Source organism: Pelophylax lessonae, assembly GCF_965119305.1.
Source record: "Pelophylax lessonae genome assembly, chromosome: 3".
Classification (NCBI taxonomy): Eukaryota; Metazoa; Chordata; class Amphibia; order Anura; family Ranidae; genus Pelophylax; species Pelophylax lessonae.
Window position 1 is genome coordinate 346,420,957 of NC_138770.1, and position 22,294 is coordinate 346,443,250.

General features: G+C 43.2%; 1 protein-coding gene across 20 annotated transcripts in view; it reads left to right on the forward strand.

Moving 5' to 3' along the window:
* RIMS1 (regulating synaptic membrane exocytosis 1) overlaps positions 1-22,294 on the forward strand; it is a 625,149-nt gene that overhangs the window by 255,559 nt on the left and 347,296 nt on the right. For all 20 annotated transcript variants that reach the window (XM_082249043.1, XM_082249059.1, XM_082249050.1 and 17 more), the window contains 2 exons: positions 6,288-6,411; positions 9,743-9,789. In XM_082249043.1, the coding sequence (XP_082105169.1) occupies positions 6,288-6,411; positions 9,743-9,789 (171 nt within the window). The remainder of the gene's footprint in view (positions 1-6,287; positions 6,412-9,742; positions 9,790-22,294) is intronic.

Here is a 22,294-nt window from a genome sequence, read left to right on the forward strand (position 1 = left end):
CTGAAGTAATTGCCATTATGCCAGAAGAAATTCTCACTCATGGCAAGATTTAATGCCTCAAGTAAGAATTCTACTTGTTCTTTTTTCATGTCTGTATTTTCCAGGGCCCATGCTACTGCCTTTAAAGCAGGCCACACACCTCCCACATGTAAAAAATCTGACCTGATCCAAAAAGGTAGTATTTTTTCTTGGTGGATCTACCACATATTTTGCCAAGTTGTTTCTTAAGGTCAAGGGCTTTGTGTATATGTACTGTGGTTTTGTAGGTAGGATTTTTTCAAATATTTGACCTTTCCGGAGTAAGTGCCAGTGTTTCTTGATTATTTTTCCAATTGTTTATACTGTCTAGAAAACCCTGTCATAAAGGCCACTCCATATTGGGTATTGTTTTCTTTATTTCTTAATTTCAGCATAGTCTCCCTGTTGTACCTATACACTTCATCCTTGATCTTATTCTTATCTCTTTTGTGTTATATCCTTTCTCTTCAAATCTCTTTATGATCATTGTTGCTTGCTTGATTTTCATAGTCTTCATCATTGTCACAATTTCTCCTATTTCCTATAAATTGGCTTTTTGGAACTCTGCTCAACCACCTATAATGGTGGCAGCTGTTCTTTGGAATATAGCCATTTCTATAAACTTCTTTGAAAAAAGTCCTGGTACATAACCTCTCATTTTCTTTATAAATAACCAGGTCTAAGAAGTTAATGGCCTTTTTATCAACTGTTTCGGAGAATGTGATATGATGTTTGTTTGCAGTTATCTTTTGCATGAAGTTCTGAAAGGAATCTTCTGTGCCTCCCCATACAATCAGTATATCATGGATATACCTCTTGTATAGTATTCATTCCGGTCTTGTTTTACCGTATATGGCTTCCTCCTCCCATCTGCTCAGGAAGATATTAGCTGCTGAGGGTGCATATTTTGCCCCCATGGCAACACCCCTTTTCTGCCTGAAGTAATTGCCATTATGCCAGAAGAAATTCTCACTCATGGCAAGATTTAATGCCTCAAGTAAGAATTCTACTTGTTCTTTTTTCATGTCTGTATTTTCCAGGGCCCATGCTACTGCCTTTAAAGCAGGCCACACACCTCCCACATGTAAAAAATGTGACCTGATCCAAAAAGGTAGTATTTTTTCTTGGTGGATCTACCACATATTTTGCCAAGTTGTTTCTTAAGGTCAAGGGCTTTGTGTATATGTACTGTGGTTTTGTAGGTAGGATTTTTTCAAATATTTGACCTTTCCGGAGTAAGTGCCAGTGTTTCTTGATTATTTTTCCAATTGTTTATACTGTCTAGAAAACCCTGTCATAAAGGCCACTCCATATTGGGTATTGTTTTCTTTATTTCTTAATTTCAGCATAGTCTCCCTGTTGTACCTATACACTTCATCCTTGATCTTATTCTTATCTCTTTTGTGTTATATCCTTTCTCTTCAAATCTCTTTATGATCATTGTTGCTTGCTTGATTTTCATAGTCTTCATCATTGTCACAATTTCTCCTATTTCCTATAAATTGGCTTTTTGGAACTCTGCTCAACCACCTATAATGGTGGCAGCTGTTCTTTGGAATATAGCCATTTCTATAAACTTCTTTGAAAAAAGTCCTGGTACATAACCTCTCATTTTGTTTATAAATAACCAGGTCTAAGAAGTTAATGGCCTTTTTATCAACTGTTTCGGAGAATGTGATATGATGTTTGTTTGCAGTTATCTTTTGCATGAAGTTCTGAAAGGAATCTTCTGTGCCTCCCCATACAATCAGTATATCATGGATATACCTCTTGTATAGTATTAATTCCGGTCTTGTTTTACCGTATATGGCTTCCTCCTCCCATCTGCTCAGGAAGATATTAGCTGCTGAGGGTGCATATTTTGCCCCCATGGCAACACCCCTTTTCTGCCTGAAGTAATTGCCATTATGCCAGAAGAAATTCTCACTCATGGCAAGATTTAATGCCTCAAGTAAGAATTCTACTTGTTCTTTTTTCATGTCTGTATTTTCCAGGGCCCATGCTACTGCCTTTAAAGCATGATGTTGCTGTATGTTGGTGTAAAGTGAATTTACATCAATGCTGGCTAGAATATGATGTTCCTCAGTTTTAACTCCCTGTAGGATTTGAATGAGTTCTTTGCTGTCCTGTAGATATGCTGGAAATTTTTTGGCAATGGGTTGAAGAAAACAATCCAGATATTCCCCAAGTCTACTGAAAAGGGACTTGATCCCATTAACGATCGGTCTTCCTGAGGGTTTTTCCTTGTTTTTGTGTATTTTTGGGATTTAATATATATCTGACTGGTAGTCTCGGGGGGCGTCTGGAATCAGATACCTGGCCTCTTTTTTATTAATCAGTTCATCTCTATATGCCTTTTTGATAAGTTTTTTTCAGTTTGGCTTTATTTTAATTCATAGGCTCTCCTCTCAGTTTCTCGTATGTGTCTTGATCTCCTACTAGCCTGTTTAGCTCTTCCAAGTAGTCCCTTTTTTTGAGAATCACCAATCCTCCCCCCTTATCAGCGGGCCTAATTATCGCTTCTTTCTTTTTCTCAAGCATTTTAATTCTATTTCTTAAGTCTCTCTGTTTTCTACATGGTGCAATGTCCATCTTCTCAATGTCCTGTTTAACAAGGATTTTGAAAACTTCACTCAATTGGGTGTTTTTTACTTTGGGATTAAAAATTGATTTATTCCTTAATTGGGTGTGAATATAGTCACCATTTTCCTGCTGTTTTGTATCTTCATTGTTGTAGTAATGTTTTTTTATGTTAATTTTTCTTAAAAATTTTTGAAGATCAATAAAGACCTCAAACTTGCTGAGGTTCTTATTAGGAGCAAATTTTAAACTGAGTTCCAGTACCTTCATTTCATCTTCTGTGAATGTGGCATCGCTAAGATTAAAAATTCCTTGGCCTAGGTTTCTCTTTTTCTGTTGCCTCTGGCCTCCTCTGCATCCCCTGGTTCTGCGTTTCTTCTTTCCACCTCCCTGTTCTTTGTGGGTGTGTACTGCCATGGTGTCCAGTCCTTCTCTCTCGGAAGATTCTGTGCATGATCCCCTCCTCTTCCTCGATTGTGGTGTGCATGACCTCGCCCCCTCCATGGAGGGCCTCCATACCCCCTCTTCGGAAAACCCCAAGTACAGTACTTTGGTTTTAATACATTTGGTTTATTTGTGTGATACACATGATAAAATGTCCGGTATATAATCAGTCCAAACAGTGAAAAAGTCTCACACGTGGTAATGCCATACTCAGATAGAGCAGCAGAATGTGTTTTGGTATGTAATTCTTAAGAATACCCATGCTGTATGTGAGAAATATTTATTTAAATTTACATATTTGTGTAAAAAATGTATTTTTAGTTTCATTTTCCATTTTGCAAAAACTTGTGGCAAAAAAATAAGGTCCTCTAAAGACTCACCATACCTTTTATAAAATACCTTGGGGTGTTTGCTTTGCAAAAATGTGGTAAATTTGTGTGTGTTGCCTTTGTTCTGGTTTTCCAGGGCCTCCAGAACTGTGATAGGTAGTTAGGAAATTAGATGCGTCATTTATGACCCTAAAAGCCTGAAGGTGTTCCTTGTATTTTTCATCCCTCTATGTGGCTAAGCTGTGAAAAAGTCTCACACATGGGGTATCCCCATAATCAGGAGGAGTAGTAGCAGAATGTGTTTTCTGGTGTAATTCAAACTATGCCTATGATGTGTGTTAGAAATATCCTATTAATTGGCAACTTTGTGTATTAAAAATTAATTTGCATTCTCTTTCCTGCATTTTCCAAAAACTTGTGGCAAAAATCACATTTTCAAAAGACTCATCATGCCATTGTGTTTTAGAGCCTCCAAAAATGTGATCGGTAGTCAGGAATATAGATCCGCAATTAATGCTCCTTAAAAGTCCAAAGGTGCTCTTTGAATTTTGGGCCACTCTATGCATCTAGGCTGTGAAAAAGTTTCACACATGTGGTATCCCCATACTTAAAAGGCATAGCTAAATGTGTTTTGGGGTGTAATTATAAGTATGCAAATACTGTGTATGAGACATAACTTGTTAAAATAACACCTTTGTGAAAATAAGAACAAATTATATTTAATTTCTTCATTTTCCAAAAAAAAATGGGACGAAAGATTACAACTTCAAAAAAGTTACCATTCTTCTTACTAAATACTTTGGACTTGGACTCTCTGCTTTTCAAAAAGGGGTCATTTGGGGGTATTTGTACTGTCCTGGCATTTTAGGGCCTCAAGAAATGGGATAGACAGTCATTACATCAGGATTGATCAGTTTTAAAATATACCATAGTTTGTAGACTTTATAGCTTTCACAAAGACTAAATATTATTCACTGCCTCTCCCTCCCTATTGGCTGACACACAGCAGTGGGAGCCATTGGTTCCCGCTGCTGTCAGTTATAGCCAGTAAGGAAGGGGCGGGAATGAGCCACACTCTGTGTGTGCCGTAGACACTGAGAGACATCTCGGGAGCTAGCACGCACGAGTGCCCCCAGAGCAAGCAGCTAGTTCTGGGGGTGCTCGGCAAGGGGTAGAGGCTAGAAGCACCATCAGGGGATCAGAGAAGAGAAGGATCAGTGCTGCTCTGTGCAAAACCATTGCGCAGAGCAGATACAGATGACACGTTTGTTATTTTATTTTTATTTTTTTTATTGGAACCTTTAAAATCACTTTAAATACCACCAAGAAAAGCTCTAACTGTCTCAAATATAAAAAAATGTAATTTGGGTACAGTGTTGTGTGTCTTAGTAATTGTCAAAGTGTGACAGCACTGATAAAGTAAAATATACCTGGGCCTGAAGGGGGTGAAAGTGTCTGGTATTGAGGTAGTTGAATGTTAATAAAGTAGGATAAAAAGTCCATACGTGATGTGCCAAAATACACTCCACCCTGCCATCATTCTGCTCCAGTGGCGGGTGGTACTCCATGGGCCGGAGGGGGGGGGGGCGGCAGACGGACCGCAACATACACCCCCCCGACTACATCAGGCCGCACACCATACCCCCCACCCAGGACCGCAGGAGGACCCGGCCCCCCCAGCTCACTCACCACAGCAGGACCCCGCCCCCTCGGCTCACTCACCCTGCCTAGACATCTGGACATGTGCAGCAGCAGCAAACGGCAGTGGCGTCTTCGGCTTCTTCCCCCTCAGTCTTCTGCGTCTCCTCCCTCCTCCTCCATGCCCAATGGCATGCCTTCTCCTTTCGGCCAATCAGGAAACAGGTCTCAGGACCCGTTTCCTGATTGGCCAGGAGGAGGATCCGTGTGACTATAGCGAATATTCATTCGCTATTGTCACACAACTGGGCGGGCTTGGGGCGAAGAGCTCACCCTTTTTTTTTTAGCCTATTAGAGCCTCTGGCTCTAATCACATGGTTAAAATGCGTCCGTCGCCCAGCATGAAGATTAGGGGGTCAGATGCATGGATAGGGGGGACGGTGCCCCTGCACCCCTAATGCACCAGCCGCCACTGTTCTGCTCTCTGACGGGATCCTGGTGGTGCCTTAAATGCCTGGTCTCTCAAACATATTATAAGTTTTATTCTTTTAATAAATGTAATGAGTTTAAACAGGATTACACTATGTGGATTGTCCTTTTATTTTCTCTATGTTTGCTGTGAATTTGCCTTTTGGTAATTTATGATGGCATTGAAAGATCTCTGCTGACCATAGTTGTGGAATTAACCACTCACTGCTGATCTCTTATAATTTAGAGCTCACGTTGATCTGGTAAGAAGTTTGGACACATTATTGGTGTGCTGGCCCCAGAGTGGAGTGAATTTTGGCAAATCATATAAGAACAAGAGTTGTATGATTTCACCCATGGGCTTTTTATCTTACTTTATTCACAATCAAAAGGGATCTATGTCGAAATTAATTTTGTTGCACTGAATGCACTTTTTTTTTTCCTTAATGATTTGTTGAGTTTATTGGGAAACGTATCTGTGTTGTTTTATGCTGATTTAAAGGTATAGCACACCTGTTATGTTATCTATATCTTTCTTTATTTTTAAACTAATTTATACTTCACTAATTTAGAGTAGCTGTATACAGTATTGTTTTTCCTGCGTAGCAAGTTAAGAAAAACAAAATCCTATTTTTTTAATACTGCCATAAAAATGCTGGTGCCATTTCAGCTTATATATGTAGGATTTAGTATACTTGAACTTGTAGGATGGGTTTCTAATTATTATATGTTAAAAAAAACAGTGACTGTTATCCCTGTGTGACCTGTGTTAAGGCACATTTCTACTTTTTTTCTTTGCCTTTATTAAAGGTGACGAGGTTTTAGAATGGAACGGGAAGCCTTTACCAGGTGCAACAAATGAAGATGTTTACAATATCATTTTACAATCAAAATCTGAGCCACAAGTAGAGATCATTGTGTCCCGTCCCATTGGGTAAGAGGCATGCATATAATTGTTTAAATAAACAGTGGTCCTAACCTTTCACACAACACTAACAATTTAAAAAAAAACTAACCTTTAACATTTAACCTAATCCTAACATTTAACACATTCCTCTCCTTAACTTTATCCTGTAACCTAATACTAAGTTACCTCTTATCACTTTGTCCATCAATACTTCAGCTTATACTTTAGCCAACATTATCTATAAAAGTAGATACACACATAGCACACTTTTTTTTTCCTTACAACTGCCTCCAGGGCTGGGCCTTTTGGCCGATACTGGAGGAATTTTTATATCAGCCAAAGGGCCTTACATTATATTGCACATTGGCACTTGAAGCACTTTATCCATTTTCCTTTTTCCCCTTGTATGATATATATATATTTTTTGCACGTACACAGTTTGGCACTTACTCTTGACTAGTAGAGTGTGGGTCCTCAAGCTTGCCCTGAATGTCTTGGGGGGGGCATGTGACCTTTTGGTCAAGTTCTCCCCCTCCCATGGGGTCTTTCATCAGTGGAGCCCCAACTAGTATGTGGCAGGCCTCCCAAATAAAGGGGTCTGCTCGATTTCAGCTGAGTGGTCCACAAAAACCCCAGTCCCTGTCAGAATCTTTGTGCCATGGGGGACCAGGTCCAGAGTCTTTTCTCCTTGGAGAGGGACCATGTGTACACCCTGTGTACTTTTTTTGTGTGCTGTGACCTGCGGAGCTTCAAAAAGAACTGGATACTTACCTAATCAGCCTGCAAATACCACACAAATTCTTATAGTTCCAGCATGGATACAAATTGCTGTAATCTGAAATCTCAGATATGAGCCAATATTCAAAACTGACATAGGCACAAAAGTAAACCTGTGTTCACTCTAGTTTCTAAACCTTTCGATACACATATAAAACAGGCACCCACGTGACTGCATGCATATTGGCAAATATTCTAGAGCTATCTAGGAGCTCGAAACCTGTGTAAGCATCATATAATAAAAAGAAAATAGAGACTTTAGGCCTTTCCACCTTTCTGAATCTCAATATTGGTCAATCACTATGATAAACAGATTCTCTGACCAATATGGTGGTATGGAAGGTGGCATGGCAAATTTCAAATTCAGGAACTGAATTTGGTATTTTTATATTAGAACTCCCAGAGATTCAGGGCTCATAGGTAGCTCTTTATTGTATTTAAACATGCATACAGGCTCACAGGGAGCTCTGTTGTGTATGCAAACATACATGCAGTCATCTTTCTTACATGTAGGTGTCTACTGTATATGTCTCTGATTTGGAACATTTTTTAAGTCAACACTGGTACACATTAATTGGCAGGTAGGGCTTTTCTCATCTGAGGATGGCCCAACATACAGTATATCAGAATTGCCCATCCACTAATTACTACCAAATCCAGTGGAAGCCTGTTATTGTTAACATACCTATCTTGAGGCTTTCAATCCAATAACTAGGCCTGTTTTTAAGCTAGTATGGAATTTACATTTTGCACTTCGTTTTATTGATGCCTTGATCAGTTTTTGCTCTGGCTTTAGTATCCTTATGTTTTTCTAAACCATCAAAAAGGAGCCATAGATACACGGTTTTGTACCACACAATGATTTACTGCTAACCATGCTACAGACAATGACAAGTTTAGTTTCATATTGTTTACGAAGCTGTGGTTATTACAGCAATTTGTAAACTGGATTTGTGTATTTAACCTTCCAACAGAAAGCACTGCTCTGTAGTTTATTGAGCAACCTTAAGCTAATAGACCTTGACACCAACTTCTCTCATGCAGAGCATGCCATCCATGTAATTTATCTGGATGTACTATACTGCTTGATTCATAATTCTTTCTTTCTCTTGCTTCCTCTGTCTTTTTTTTTATCTCCATAGCTTGTATATTATGAATCTTTTGGGTAAAGTTAGTATTTTAAGTAAAGGGGGAAACTTGCCTATACCATTTACACATTTTTTTCATAGACATGAACACACAAATTAAGAAAATTAAGTCATATATAAGTTTAATTTCTAGAATGTTCTAAACATATCACATATATAAACATTTATTAAGACAATAGTAAGTGTAATAATGAAGTGAAAACTTCAGCAACCTCTGAAAACAGGAATTAATTGTTAAAGTCATGCCATTTAAAATATGAGCTAAAGGACCCATTCTTGCTCATAAAGTGGGACTTTATGTGGGCCACTAAGAAATCACTGAGAGAAATTAAAATACCATGTTCTATTCCAAAAATGTAAAATCACATATAAGACAGGAGAATTTGTTACAAACAATGATTTTATGTATATGGCCAATGTATGGTATAATATCTGGTGTTTAGGATCAAAACATTTTGTGACCATGCAATGATTTACTTCCGATTTTCAGCAAACAGCAGGCTGAAGCCCGCTGTTGGCTGATGTCACAGAGCCAGTCTAGGCTCGGGTAAGATCGCAACAATGGAGAAGGTTTCTGCCCACATACCTGGACCAGCACCTGGCTCAGACTCTCAGCGAGCCGCTGAGAGCCTGAGCCGGCAGCTCTGGTCCCCTCCATAGCCCAGCGCTCCAGTGAGCATGGGGAAGGAGGGGGTGGCAGAGCAGAAAGCTGCTGACTGACAGTCAACAGCTCTCTGCTCACGGAGCTGTGAGAACCGAGTGATCAGCGGTGTTTGATCACTTTGTTCATAGTGATAGATGCTGCATTAACCTAGGTAAGTATGATTCTGAAAAACAAAACCCATACATCTCTTTTAAAATCTTTCTTTGTCTGTCAGGAGCACAGAGTAGGGGGTGGAGAGGCTGCAGTAACAGTGTATGAGAGCTGATTGGAGGAAAGGCACACTGCCCAGCATACAGCAGAAGAACTGTGTTCTGCATAGACAAGCTGTCTGCTGAGCTCTCCCTCTCCATCTCGACACAAATGTATTTCATGTGTCAGGAAATCTTCTCCGAAGTGACTCATGCTGATAACAGAGGAATGAAGCACCAGAGAGAAACGACACTAAAGTCTAAAGCACATTACAGTTTTTTTTGTTGCATGAAAAAAAGCTGTAAGCTCTGTACTAATGATCCCACATCATACTGTACTGTACTGCCCATAACAAACATTCAAAGTCTTCTTTTTTCATGCTGTCTGTGCAGAAAGGAAGGAACTTGTTGCCTGAGCAGTAGTTTTCCTTTTGTATGTAATAGACAGCTTGATAGGTGTTTGTGGTCTATGATAATGCATTCTGTATTTGCGTTAACTCCTGGATTAGTTTAGGTCTTTTGATTTCCTGAGAAAAGTAATAAATACCACAATGGTATTTTTTTCTTTCTGTTCACTCCAGAGACATTCCAAGGATCCCAGAAAGCTCTCATCCGCCATTAGAATCTAGTAAGTGTTCCTTTTTCTTTGTCTTATTTATTTGAATGTTGGTTGAGAAATAGTTGAAACAAATTCATTTTTGTCCTTGAAAATTTCTAAGATATGAACTCCCTCATGCAGCAAAATGGTAAAGCACTACACTTCATACATTCAAAGTTCATACGGTATACAATTACTGATAGCTGTAACGCTGCTGGTCATTTTAGACATTAAGGGATATTCAAAAAAGTATGTACATTGCTTTCCTGATATTTTTTTCTTTGTCCTTTAGAACTACCTGCTCCTCATTCAGGCAAGCATTTGTGCCAGTTTTGGCAACCTTACCAACACAGGCAACAAATTCAGATATAAATACTCACCTCCACCTTCCAGCAATGCAGCAGTTACTTCCCTGGCCTGCAAAACTGTCATCTTCTCCCCGGGCTACTTACAGGTGCCGGGTTTTTGGCCTTTTGATTAGGCTTGGGTTATAGTGTCATTCTGTGCATGCACATGGGAGTCAGTCATTCTAGCACAGCTGAAGTTTGCTGGTAATGCACCCTAAGCTGTGTCTACAATCAATAGAAGACTGCGAGAAGGCAAGTAAATGTGTGTTATTGCAGAAGAGCAATCGTATGAGCTCCCTGCTTGCAGTTTTTTATAAGTTAGGTTCCACTTTGAAGGAATACATAATGTTTTAGGGTAAAAAAACTGGCGGTAATTAAGAGCAGCTCTGTGCTGATGTAGAGCGATACGGCAGTACCCAGAGTGGAGCATGCCCCATTCAGCTGTAAGAGGGGAGATTCTCCAGATGAAAGCTGCATGTTAAGAGTGATGTTATGTTTATATTTTGAAATTACTTGTGTCACTGGGTGGACAGAGCCTGATGGGAAATTGAGAGACTAGTTGCCATCAGGTCCACCTTACTTTTTATTGACAGTGCACAGTAGTGGGCAGATTCAAAAGCTGCTTTTGCACCGAAGAGCATCTATGGATCCGTCCACTGCTGAGCTCTGTTAGGCTCCATGTACACGGAACGTTAGAAAAAACGTCCTGCAAAGCTATTTCTGATGCCGGGAAAAAGCAGCTGTTAAACGTGCTTTCAGTAGCTTTTTCCATTTGCGTTACTGCACGTTTGGCCACGTTGCTTTTAGCAGCGTTTTTCTGCCTCCCTTCAAAATCAATGGTTCCCTATGGGAGCCTATTGATTTGAATGGAAGTCGCACCGCAAGTCGGATCCGACTTGCGGCGCGACCTGCACTGTGAGAATCTTGAGGGGGAACTCCACGCCAAAAATGGGGAAAAAACTGCGTGGGGGTCCCCCCCAGGTTCCAAACCAGGCCCTTCGGGTCCGGTATGGAATTTGAGGGTAGCCCCACGCTGAAAAAACGGCGTGGGGGTCCCCCTCAAAATCCATACCAGACCCTTATCCGAGCATGCAGCCCGGCAGGCCAGGAAAGGGGAGGGGACGAGCGAGCGGCCCCACCCCCCCTGGACCACACCAGGCCACATGCCCTCAACATGGGGGGGTGTTGGTGCTTTGGGGCAGGGGGAGCTCTGCACCCCCCACCTCAAAGCACCTTGCCCCCATGTTGATGACAAGGGCCTCATCCCCACAACCCTGGCCGGTGGTTGTGGGGGTCTGCGGGCAGGGGGCTCATCGGAATCTGGAAGCCCCCTTTAACAAGGGGGCCCCCCAGATCCCGGACCCCCTCCCTATGTGAATGGGTATGGGGTACACTGTACCCCTACTCATTCACCACATAAGAGGCAGTGTATGGAAATAACGACAGGAGACGTTTTGGAAAGTTTATTAAAAATCTTCATCCGGCTCTTGTCTTCTCCTCTCCGGCGTCTTCTGCGCTTTTGCTGTCCGCTCTTCTTGTGTTCTCCTCTCTGGGGTCTTCTGCTCTTTTGCTGTCCGCTCTTCTGCTGTCCTCTCTTCTTTTCTTCTCCTCTCCGATCTTCTGCTCTTTTGCTGTCGGCTCTTCTTCTTCCTTCGGTCCTCCTCCTCCGACATCTCCGGTGATTATGCCGGTCTCCGGTCTCTGCAGCTTATTATATAGCCATTAGGGGAGTGGCCCCTGATGACGTCATCGGGAGGCCCCACCCCCTCATGTCACAGATGACGTAATCTGTGACATGAGGGGGCGGGGCCTCCCGATGACGTCATCGGGGGCCACGCCCCCTAATGGCTATATAATAAGCTCCGGAGACCGGCATAATCACCGGAGACGTCGTCGGAGGAGGACCGGAAGAGGAAGAGCCGACAGCAAAAGAGCAGAAGATCGGAGAGGAGAAGAAAAGAAGAGAGGACAGCAGAAGAGCGGACAGCAAAAGAGCAGAAGACCCCGGAGAGGAGAACACAAGAAGAGCGGACAGCAAAAGCGCAGAAGACGCCGGAGAGGAGAAGACAAGAAGAGCCGGATGAAGATTTTTAATAAACTTTCCAAAACGTCTCCTGTCGTTATTTCCATACACTGCCTCTTATGTGGTGAATGAGTAGGGGTACAGTGTACCCCATACCCATTCACATAGTGAGGGGGCCCGGGATCTGGATCTGGCTTCCAGATTCAGATGAGCCCCCTGCCCGCAGACAACCACCAGCCAGGGTTGTGGGGATGAGGCCCTTGTCCTCATCAACATGGGGGCAAGGTGCTTTGAGGTGGGGGGTGCAGAGCTCCCCCTGCCCCAAAGCACCAACACCCCCCCATGTTGAGGGCATGTGGCCTGGTGTGGTCCAGGGGGGGTGGGGCCGCTCGCTCGTCCCCTCCCCTTTCCTGGCCTGCCGGGCTGCATGCTCGGATAAGGGTCTGGTATGGATTTTGGGCGGGACCCCACACCGTTTTTTCGGCGTGGGGCTACCCTCAAATTCCATACCGGACCCGAAGGGCCTGGTTTGGAACCTGGGGGGGACCCCCACGCAGTTTTTTTCCCATTTTTGGCGTGGAGTTCCCCCTCAAGATTCTCACAGTGCAGGTCGCGCCGCAAGTCGGATCCGACTTGCGGTGCGACTTCCATTCAAATCAATAGGCTCCCATAGGGAACCATTGATTTTGAATGGAAGAAAAAAAACTTATAACGTGGCTGAACGTAGGTTCATCACGTTCAGTCACGTTTAGTCACTTTCGGCTGCGTTTCTGCGTTTGAAACGCCGGGAAACACACGGTCGAAAGCAAATAATTGCGTTCTAAAAAAAGTCCCTGAACGCAACTGCCTGCAAATGACTGTAAACGACCATGTGTACATGGACAGATAAGATAACATGGAGCTGTGTTCAGGGGCTTCTGAAAAAAAGCCCAACTGCTCCTAAACAGCCATTTCCAGCGTACCGTGTACATGGAGCCTTAAAGTAATATTAAAGCCTTGTTTTTTTTTTTTTTTTTTTGTTTAAAAATAACAAACATGGTATACTTGCTTGCTCTGTGCATTGGTTTTGCACAGAGCAGCCCCAATCCTCCTCTTCTCGGGTCCCTTGCCGGCGCTCCTGGCCCCTCCATCTTATCGAGTACCCCCACAGCAAGCGGCTTGCTGTTGGGGCACCTGAGCTGACCCGCTGTTCTGTGTGTCCATTTAGACATGAAGTTATGTCCAATGACTGCCCATTATCCTGTTCTGCATGTCATTCAAAATTTACAGAATACACTTATGTATATAAATTAAAGTGTGGTATAATAAATATATATATGTATGTACATATGTACACATATATACATAAATATGTATATTGTATATACACAACGTAATAGTGGGGTTTTCCTGCACCCAGGAAGCACAGGTCACAAAAACAACCATGTGTGAGAGGTCAAATAAAAATTTTCCCTCCCCAGTATAAATTCTAAGTTCCAAAACTAAAGTTGGATGATCTGGTCGACATTTGTGCTCAAGCACCTGATGCTCATGTAAGTGAGTGCAAGGACATTTAAATCTTTAGAAATCACATAATTGTGAAAAAATCACAGTCATGCTAATATGTGCCCTTATCAACTCAACTTAATGTTATCTTCATGCTACTCTTAACAATTTGCTCATTTTATTTTTCTCCTGCCCTCATCACAATGTAACATTGAAAGGGCAATAAAGCTTCCCTGAAGTAAAATGTATACATTCACGTTGAGCATTGCCATTCCACTACACTACATTAAACTCTCACTAATGTGATTCAATTTTAATCAGCAGACTTTGTTCATTATAATATAGGGTACATTTATGGGGGTGTTTGAGGCATATGTTATGCCTTATTGAATGTCTGATGGGCAAATTAATTGTTCTTTGTATGAGTTGTTTCGGGATGGAGGCCTAGCATCGGAACACAATTTTAGAATTTATTCTCAATAACATCCAAGGAAACAAAATATACTGTATATATATCCAAATTTGCTACCAAATGAAAACTTTTCCTGTTCTGGAAAAAAAACAAGGTGTAATATGTTTGGGTAGACACCTCCAAAACAGAAAAACACGCCTCTGACAGCGAAGAATGCGCTTCCTTCTAGGCCCTGGCATGTTCTCACCAAGTGAATAAGGCATACTTATGGGGTATTTTCGGCATTAAAAGCTCAAGTCTACTTTCTTAAAGAGTCCTTTTGGGGAAGTTCCTGGGGTCCTGCCATTCTTGAACAAAGTTAAATGCAGATCGGTATAATTAAACCGACATGACAGTTTTCAGCCATTGACAGCCAGAATTGTTCCAGGCCCTGGCATGTTTACAGTATGTTGTAATAATAAGTCGCGCTATGATATGATCAATGGAGATGTAAAGTCCATACAGTCCAAACATAAAGAAAAGATGTAATCCGGAACCAGGAACCCCAAAGGGTATAAGCTTACCAGATTGAGGTAAGGTAAAGGCGGTTTCCTTGGATAAACTTGTCACCTTGATAGTAGATCCAGGTCCACGTGAACAGTTAGCTCAATGGTCACAGGATCATGGAAGTAAAGGTAAAAGCGCAATAGCGTAAAACTTTACAAACTATTTTGATTAAACACCCCAGTGTTCGTGAAAAATGAATACTATTGTGTAAAAGAATAAACCTCCACCAATAAAATTGTTCACTGATGACAGTGAATAAAAAACATGCAAAAATTGAAATAATGATGGGTACCCCTTACCAAAGGTGATAGAGGTATAAACCAAATATAAAACGTGTTGTAGCTGAAGTCGCCTCTTACCGGACAACATATGGAATAAGGATTATAGCAAAACGTGCAGATCACAATTCAGTGTGAACCCAGAGCCAATGATGAAATAAACCAATAGGGGTCGCCTCTTACCAGATACAGGTAATGTTAAGCCTGTATGGTGATCCAGCATCCAAGGACCCGACTCTCAAACTGGGGTGCTGATTTCCTCAAATGGCGGAGGTATTGTGTGATCGCACCTAGGTATTGTGACCAACAAAATATATATATATATATATATATATATATATATATATATATATATATATACTTTATATATATATCCCTTTAGCTTTTGCTATATTTCTTATAAACTTCAGAAAATCTCTGTTATACAGACAGAGACACAGGAACCAGCAAGACACAGTATGTGAAAAAGGCAAACTTATGTGGTATCCTTGTGCGTGGGAGTTGTAACTGAACATATTTTTGGATGCATTTTTTACCAAGCCATCGTTGTGTATAAAACCTTGACGTACACTTTTATTGAAAATTTTTTATTTAATTTTCTGATTTTGCTGCCAAGTGCATTCCGAAAAACTGGGACTCAAATTCCCAGAAACAACAATTTTTAAATGTATTTTAATTAAAATTTTCTTTTTTTCTTTTTGCTTTAATTTTAAGTAAATCTAACATAAAACTATTAACTTCAAATTTTCAAAACACTCACAGTCTTACACTTCAGACTATTCTCTATTCAAAATGATGCAATAGGTGGGGTCTTTTAACATATTTTCAAGGATAAGGCCTTTCTTGACATGTCATAGTGTGAGAAATAGGCTTCGTAAATAAAATATAATATATGCTATTTCTCTTTCGTTCATTGACAGACACAGTTCCTGATTCTTCTTAACCATTGGGTTATACTGCCCCCTACAGGAGTAGGACACTAGGCAGGAAAAAGCTTGACTACGCCTATGGGTAGTCCCAGGGGTATACACCCACTTTCAGCTATAGGCACAGTTTTTTTTCTGCCTAGTCAGGAGTAAGGACCTAGTTCCTTGCTGGGATCTCTGGTCCTAGCATTTTTTTTATTTTAAATGGAATTTTTTTCCTCTTTTTTCCTCTTTTTTATTATTGTTTTCCTTTAAAAACTACAATCAAGTGTCAGACTGGACAACAAACTGGATAATATAGATCCTTGGGGGTCCCCCCAGTCCGGTCAGCGAGTGCGTGCAGACCGCAGCTCCTCACTAGGTTGGCTGCGACATAGCCCAACTGGATAGGGGCTGGCCTGTGAGTTAAACATCTCGCAAGGATGCATACGAACTGGCTTTGGCCTGAGTCACAGCGTTTCCTCCTGGCCGACAGCACCCACTATGATGGAGTGGTGTCCTGTCTGGAGCGGTGCCCACCCTGTTCCTGGTATATTAAGTTGCTGTCCCCTCACTACCACTGGAGGGTTTTGAGGTGGATGTGGGCCCCTCCCTGGGATGGTCTGACTCCCTGGTTCCCCTCCCTTCCCCCATCCCCTCTAAATTTTCAGTTACTTTGGGTCTTTTGGACCACCCCCCTCGGGTGAGGTTATGAGATGGCTGTTGCCACATGCTCTAATGGAGGCTGGTTGGAGTTGCTGCTAACCGTGCTGCTGACCAGGCTGCTGACCGAGTTTTCCTGGTGCACAACAGGGGATTGAGCAGGGTTCCCTGCCATCCTAGGGGGGGGGGTCGGCCGGATTCGGACGAAAATTTAGGCCATGACTTTGTGGCCTACTACTTGGAAATAACGTGAGGCAGCCCCTGTGAGCGTGGCTGAAGCCATTGCCTCCCATTTGGGCATTCACCTTCCCCTCCGCTGCCCCTGGGTAGTCAGCTTCGCTGGGGCTCGCGTCCTGGCAGCTGGGCACCCTCCCCCGTTGGGGGGCAGCCTCAGTGCATGGGCTGAAGATCTGTGCAATTGTGACATGGCCCCCACAAAAGTTTAGGCAGCGGCTTGTAGCCATATGGTCGCTTGGCACCTCCCATGAACTGGGTGGCACTTTGGGGGGCGCTTCATTTTTAATGTCAGTCTTGCCGCCATTATTGTGCGGGGCACCTGCCTTGTTTTAGCAAGAGTACCCTGCCTGCGCGTCCGCGTCACGGCGGGCAGCCCCCTTTTAAGGGAGCTATGTCCTATTTTGTCCTCTATGGAGGGCGACCCCCTTGTTTTCTTGCAGGATCCAATAGGTGGTCCATTTGTAAACCCTTGGCCAGTGCCCCCTTGCGGGATTGCAGTTGATGGCCTTCCCTGATTGTTATGTTTTTGGGGTGAGCTCAGTATATAGCGACCCAACTGGGTCTGCGTCCACACACCTTGAGTGCTCAGATAGTGAGGATGATTCCTCTGCTCCTCTAGCTGCGCTTAAATAGGTGCTGGTGGATGCACTGTTTGAGTCAGTGCGTGAAACTTTAAAAATTAAGGTTACAGCTGATGCCGCGTCGGAGGCACCAGTTCCTTTTGGCACCCACAGGACCTCCAAAGCGGCGCTTACCTTGACAGCTTGTCACAAAACAGTGGGGTTGTCCAAAATGCAGGGATTGCTAGGTGTTTTTTTTGCTTGCTGTATTTTTATGAAAATTTACTGCGTTAACCACTTAACCCTACCGGAGGATTTGGCTGCTCAAAGACCAGGGCCTATTTTGCGATTCGGCACTGCGTGACTTTAACAGACAATTGCGCGGTTGTGCGGCGCTGTACCCAAATGAAATTGACATCCTTTTTTTCCCACAAACAGAGCTTTCTTTTGGTAGTATTTGATCACCTGTGCGATTTTTACTTTTTGTTCTATAAACAAAAAACAGTATTTTCAATTTTTTTTTATATGAAATTCCCCCCCAAAAAAATGTAAAAATCTAAATTTTTTAACATTTTAGGCCAATTTGTTTTCTGCTACATATGTTTGGTAAAAATTCGCAATAAGCGTATTTTGATTTGGTTATTGCGTCTACTAACTACGGGAAAGATATATGTAATTTTTATTGTTTTTTTTTTTTTTACTAGTAATGGCGGCAATCTGCGATTTTTTTTTTGCGGGACTGCGACATTGCGGCAGACAGATCGGACCCTTGACTGACATTTTTTACACTTTTGGGGGTACCAGTGACATTACTACAGTAATCAGTGCTATAAATATGCACTGTTACTGTAAAAATGACACTAGCAGGGAAGGGGTTAACTTTATTGGTGATCAGTGGCTTAAATGTATCCCTAGGGGCGTGATTCTAACTGTGGGGGGGCGTGGCTTGTGATGTAACCACAGAGACATACGATCCTACATAGCAGGATTGTATGATCTCTGCAGTTACACCAGGGAGAATGACAGGCGGCTTTGTTTACATGAGCCGCCAGACTTTCTCCCTCTCCAGCAGGAGATCGCGAGTGACCGGCGGACATCGGAGCTGCCGGTCACTCACGCGGGGATGTTAGTGAACGAGTGCGAAGTCTGAGGGAGTTTGGGTGGATCCTGAACAATTAGGAGTCTGCTTTGGTTCTGTCCACAAAAACTGGACTATCTGGGTCTGATTCTGGACTCGACCTCAGCCAGAGTGTTTCTTCCTTGGGAAAAACTCCAGCCATTGCAGGAGGCAATTAAGCTTCTCTTGTTCAGCAGACAGCCATCCCTCTGGGCTTGCATGTGCGTGCTGGGCCTGATGGTGTCCACCCTCGAGGTGGTCTGTTTGCACAGTTCCACACAAGATCTCTGCTAAAGAGATTCTGGTGAAATGGGTCAAGGATCCACAATCTCTATCGGTGGCTTCGCTCTCTGGCACTTCGACAGGGAAAATCCTTTCTCCCCCTGTACTGGACGGTTGTCTGCATGGAAGCCAGCCTGTCTGGGTGGGGAGGCGTTCTCAGCACAGATGTGCTCAGGGGGTCTGGACTCTGGCAGAGCCCAGACTGTCGATTAGTGTACTGGAAGTCCGAGCGATCAGACTTTTTCTGGCTCATTGGACAATCCTCTTCAGGGGTGTCCGCTACGAAATATTTTTGACAATGCCACGGCTGTGGTATATGCAAACCACCAAGGGGGCACAAGAAGTGTCCTGGTGGCTAGTTATGTAGCCAGCATTCTAAGGTGGGCTGACTGATTCGTTCCAGCCCTCTTAAACTTCTTCCACGACTCCTGTGCAGAATTCAGGCAGAAAGGATTCCGGTAATTCTAGTGAATCCAGACTGGCCTTGCCGATCTGGTATGGCTGGTCGCCAATGCTCCATGGGGACTTCCTCTCAGGGAGAATCTGCTGTCCCAAGAACCAATCTTCCATCCGGATTTGCAGTGGCTGGCTTTAAGGGATTGGCTGTTGAACGGCAGGTGCTGAAGGATGGAGGTTTGTTTGAATCGGTGATTCCTACGCTGTTAAAAGCTAAGAAATCTGCCTCTAGGAAGATCTACCATCGTCCGTGGAAGATGTACATTGCATGGTGTGAGTCTATTGGGGTTCATTCTCGATTCTTCTCGGTTGATCGTATCCTAACATTCCTTCAATGGGGGGTTGAACAGAAATTGGCCTTGAGTGCCATCAAGGGCCAGGTATTGGATTTTGGCGGTCTTTTTCCAATGAACTTTGACCACGCACTCCCTGGTGCGTATCTTTTTTTCAGGGTGTCCGAAATTTGGCTCCTTCAGTGCGGGCTTCGTTGCCGCCCTGGAATTTTAATGTGGTGCTTTCAGCTCTACTGAAGCTTCTCTTTAAAATTCGGAAGGTTTCCTGCATACACTGCCCCAGAAGGTGGCCTCCTTTAGTGGCGATCATCTCTGCATGCAGGGCGTCAGGACTGACAGCGTTATCCTGTTATTCACCTTATGGTGATTAACAAAGATAAGGTGGTGCTTTGCCTCTATCTGTCATTACTTCCTATGGTTGTCTCTGACTGTCATTTGAATGCAGATATTGTGTTGCCTTCCCTGTGTCCCAGGCCTAAATATCTGAAGGAAATTGCCTTGCATGTCTTGGATGTGGTCCAGGCAATTAGGGTGTACCTGGCAGCTACGGAGTCTTTAAAGAGGTTGTATACCGAGAAATTTTTTTTTTCTCTTCTTTACATCCTGAAAGAGAAACCCATAATGAGCTAGTATGCATCGCATACTAGCTCATTATGAAATACTTACCTTAGAACGAGCCCCCGCCGTGCCGTCCGCTTACCTGTATGACGGGCGACATGTATAGTCGCCCGTCTTCCGGGATCGCGGCATCCGGCCATCTGATTGGCCGGAGCCGCGGTGACGTCACTCCCGCGCACGCGCGCGGGAGCCGACGGTCACGGCACGGGGCTCTGAAGGAACGGCACGATCTGCCGTTCCTTCAGAGCGCATGCGCCAGTGACGTCACTGGCTGCATTAAAGGTAAATATCTCCTAAACGGTGCATGTTTAGGAGATATTTACAGTACCTATAGGTAAGCCTTAATATAGGCTTACCTATAGGTACAACTTCCTGAGGAGGGTTTACTTCCTCTTTAAAGAAGTCAGACTCTCTATTTGTGCTCACGGACGGACCTAACAAAGGGTTGGCCGCTTCTTCTGTGACCATTTCCAGATGGATCAGACATTGGTTCAGGCCTATTGCATCAGGGGTCAGGTTCCCCCTTTCCCTGTTTAAGCGCACTCTACTAGGGCGCTTAGAGTCACCTGAGCTTTTCATCTTCTGGTCGTCGGTTCACACTTTTACAAAGTTTTTTGTAAAGTGTTTGTGTTTGCATCTGCGGAAGCTTCTTTTGGCTGCAAGGTTTTGCTGGCTGCTGTTTAGAGTACCTGGTTCTCTTTGAGGGTGTATTATTTTTAGGTGAGCTCCAGTTTATGGTTGAGCTCTATGTTACCTGGTTGGCTATGGTTAGCCTTTGAAATTTTTTTCTGATGTTTTCCCACCCCTCATTATTATATTATTATTATATAGGATTTATACAGTATAGCGCCGACAGTTTACACAGTGCTTTACAACTTGAGGGTAGACAATACAAATACAGTACACTTTAATACAGTAGGAATCAGACGGCCCTTCTCATTAGAGCTTACAAACTAAGAGGGAGGGTCAAGAGATACAAGAGGTAATAACTGTGGGAAATGGGCTGATGGAGAAAATAGAAAGTACAGTTGTTAGGTGGTTGCCAGATAGGTTTCTCTGAAGAAATGTGTTTTCAGGGATTGTCTGAAAGTGAACAAAGTAGGAGATAGTCAGACAGATTGGGGTAGAGCATTGCAGAGGATGGGAGAGGCTCAGGAGAAGTCCTAGAGGCGAGCATGGGAAGAGGTTACAAGGGAGATAGAGAGCAGGAGGTACTGGGAGGAACGAAGAGATTGAGTTGGATGGTATTTTGGGACCAGGTTAGTGTAGCTGGGCGCCAAGTTATGGATGGCTTTGTAAGTTATGGTTAGTAACTTGAATTTAATTTGTTGGTTGAGTGGCAGCCAATAGAGGGATGGGCAAAGAGGGATAGCAGACACAGAGCGGTTTGCAAGGTGGATGAGCTTGGCAGCAGCGTTCATGATGGACTGAAGGGGGTATAGCCTTTTTAAAGGTAAGCCAATGAGAAGGGAGTTGTAGTAATCGAGACGAGAGATGACCAGGGAATGGATTAGAAGCTTTGTGGTGTCGTTGGTTAAGAATCTTGGAGATGTTGCAGAGGTTGAGGTGGCAAGCTTTGGACAGTGACTGGATGTGTGGCCGAAAGGATAGTTCAGAGACCAGGATTACACCTAGGTCCTTGGCTTGGGGGGAGAGGTTGATAGTTGAGCCATTAATTTTGACAGAGAAATCAGGGGAAGAGGAACATGGGGGAGAAAATATCATAAGCTCCGTTTTGGATAGGTTGAGTTTGAGGAAGTGATGTGACATCCAGGCTGATATGTCTGTTAGTAAGTTAGTGATGTGTGAGGAGACTGATGGAGTGAGCTGAGGGGTGGAGAGATAGATTTGGGTGTCATCAGCGTAGAGATGATATTGAAAGCCATGGGAGGCAATCAGCTGACCCAGGGAGGAGTTGTAGATACAGAAAAGGAGTGGCCCAAGAACAGTACCTTGGGGGACCCCAACAGAAAAAGGAAGAGGAGATATTAGTGTTGTAAGTAGCACTGAAGGTGCGTTGGGATAGGTAGGATGAGAACCACTGAAGGGTACAGTCACAGAGACCAAGGGAGTGGAGTTTTTTGAGGAGGAGGGGGTGGTCCAGTGTGTCAAAGGAAGCAGAGTGGTCCAGGAGGAGAAGTACAGAATAGTGTCCATTGGTTTTTGCTATTAGTAGGTTGTTTGTGAGTTTAAGGAGAGCAGTTTCAGTGGAATGTTGAGGGCGAAATCCGGACTGAAGGTAATCAAGAAATTGTTCTTAGTTAGATGGTCCCTTGTAGAGCAATCGTTCAAAGAGTTTGGAGAAAAAGGGGA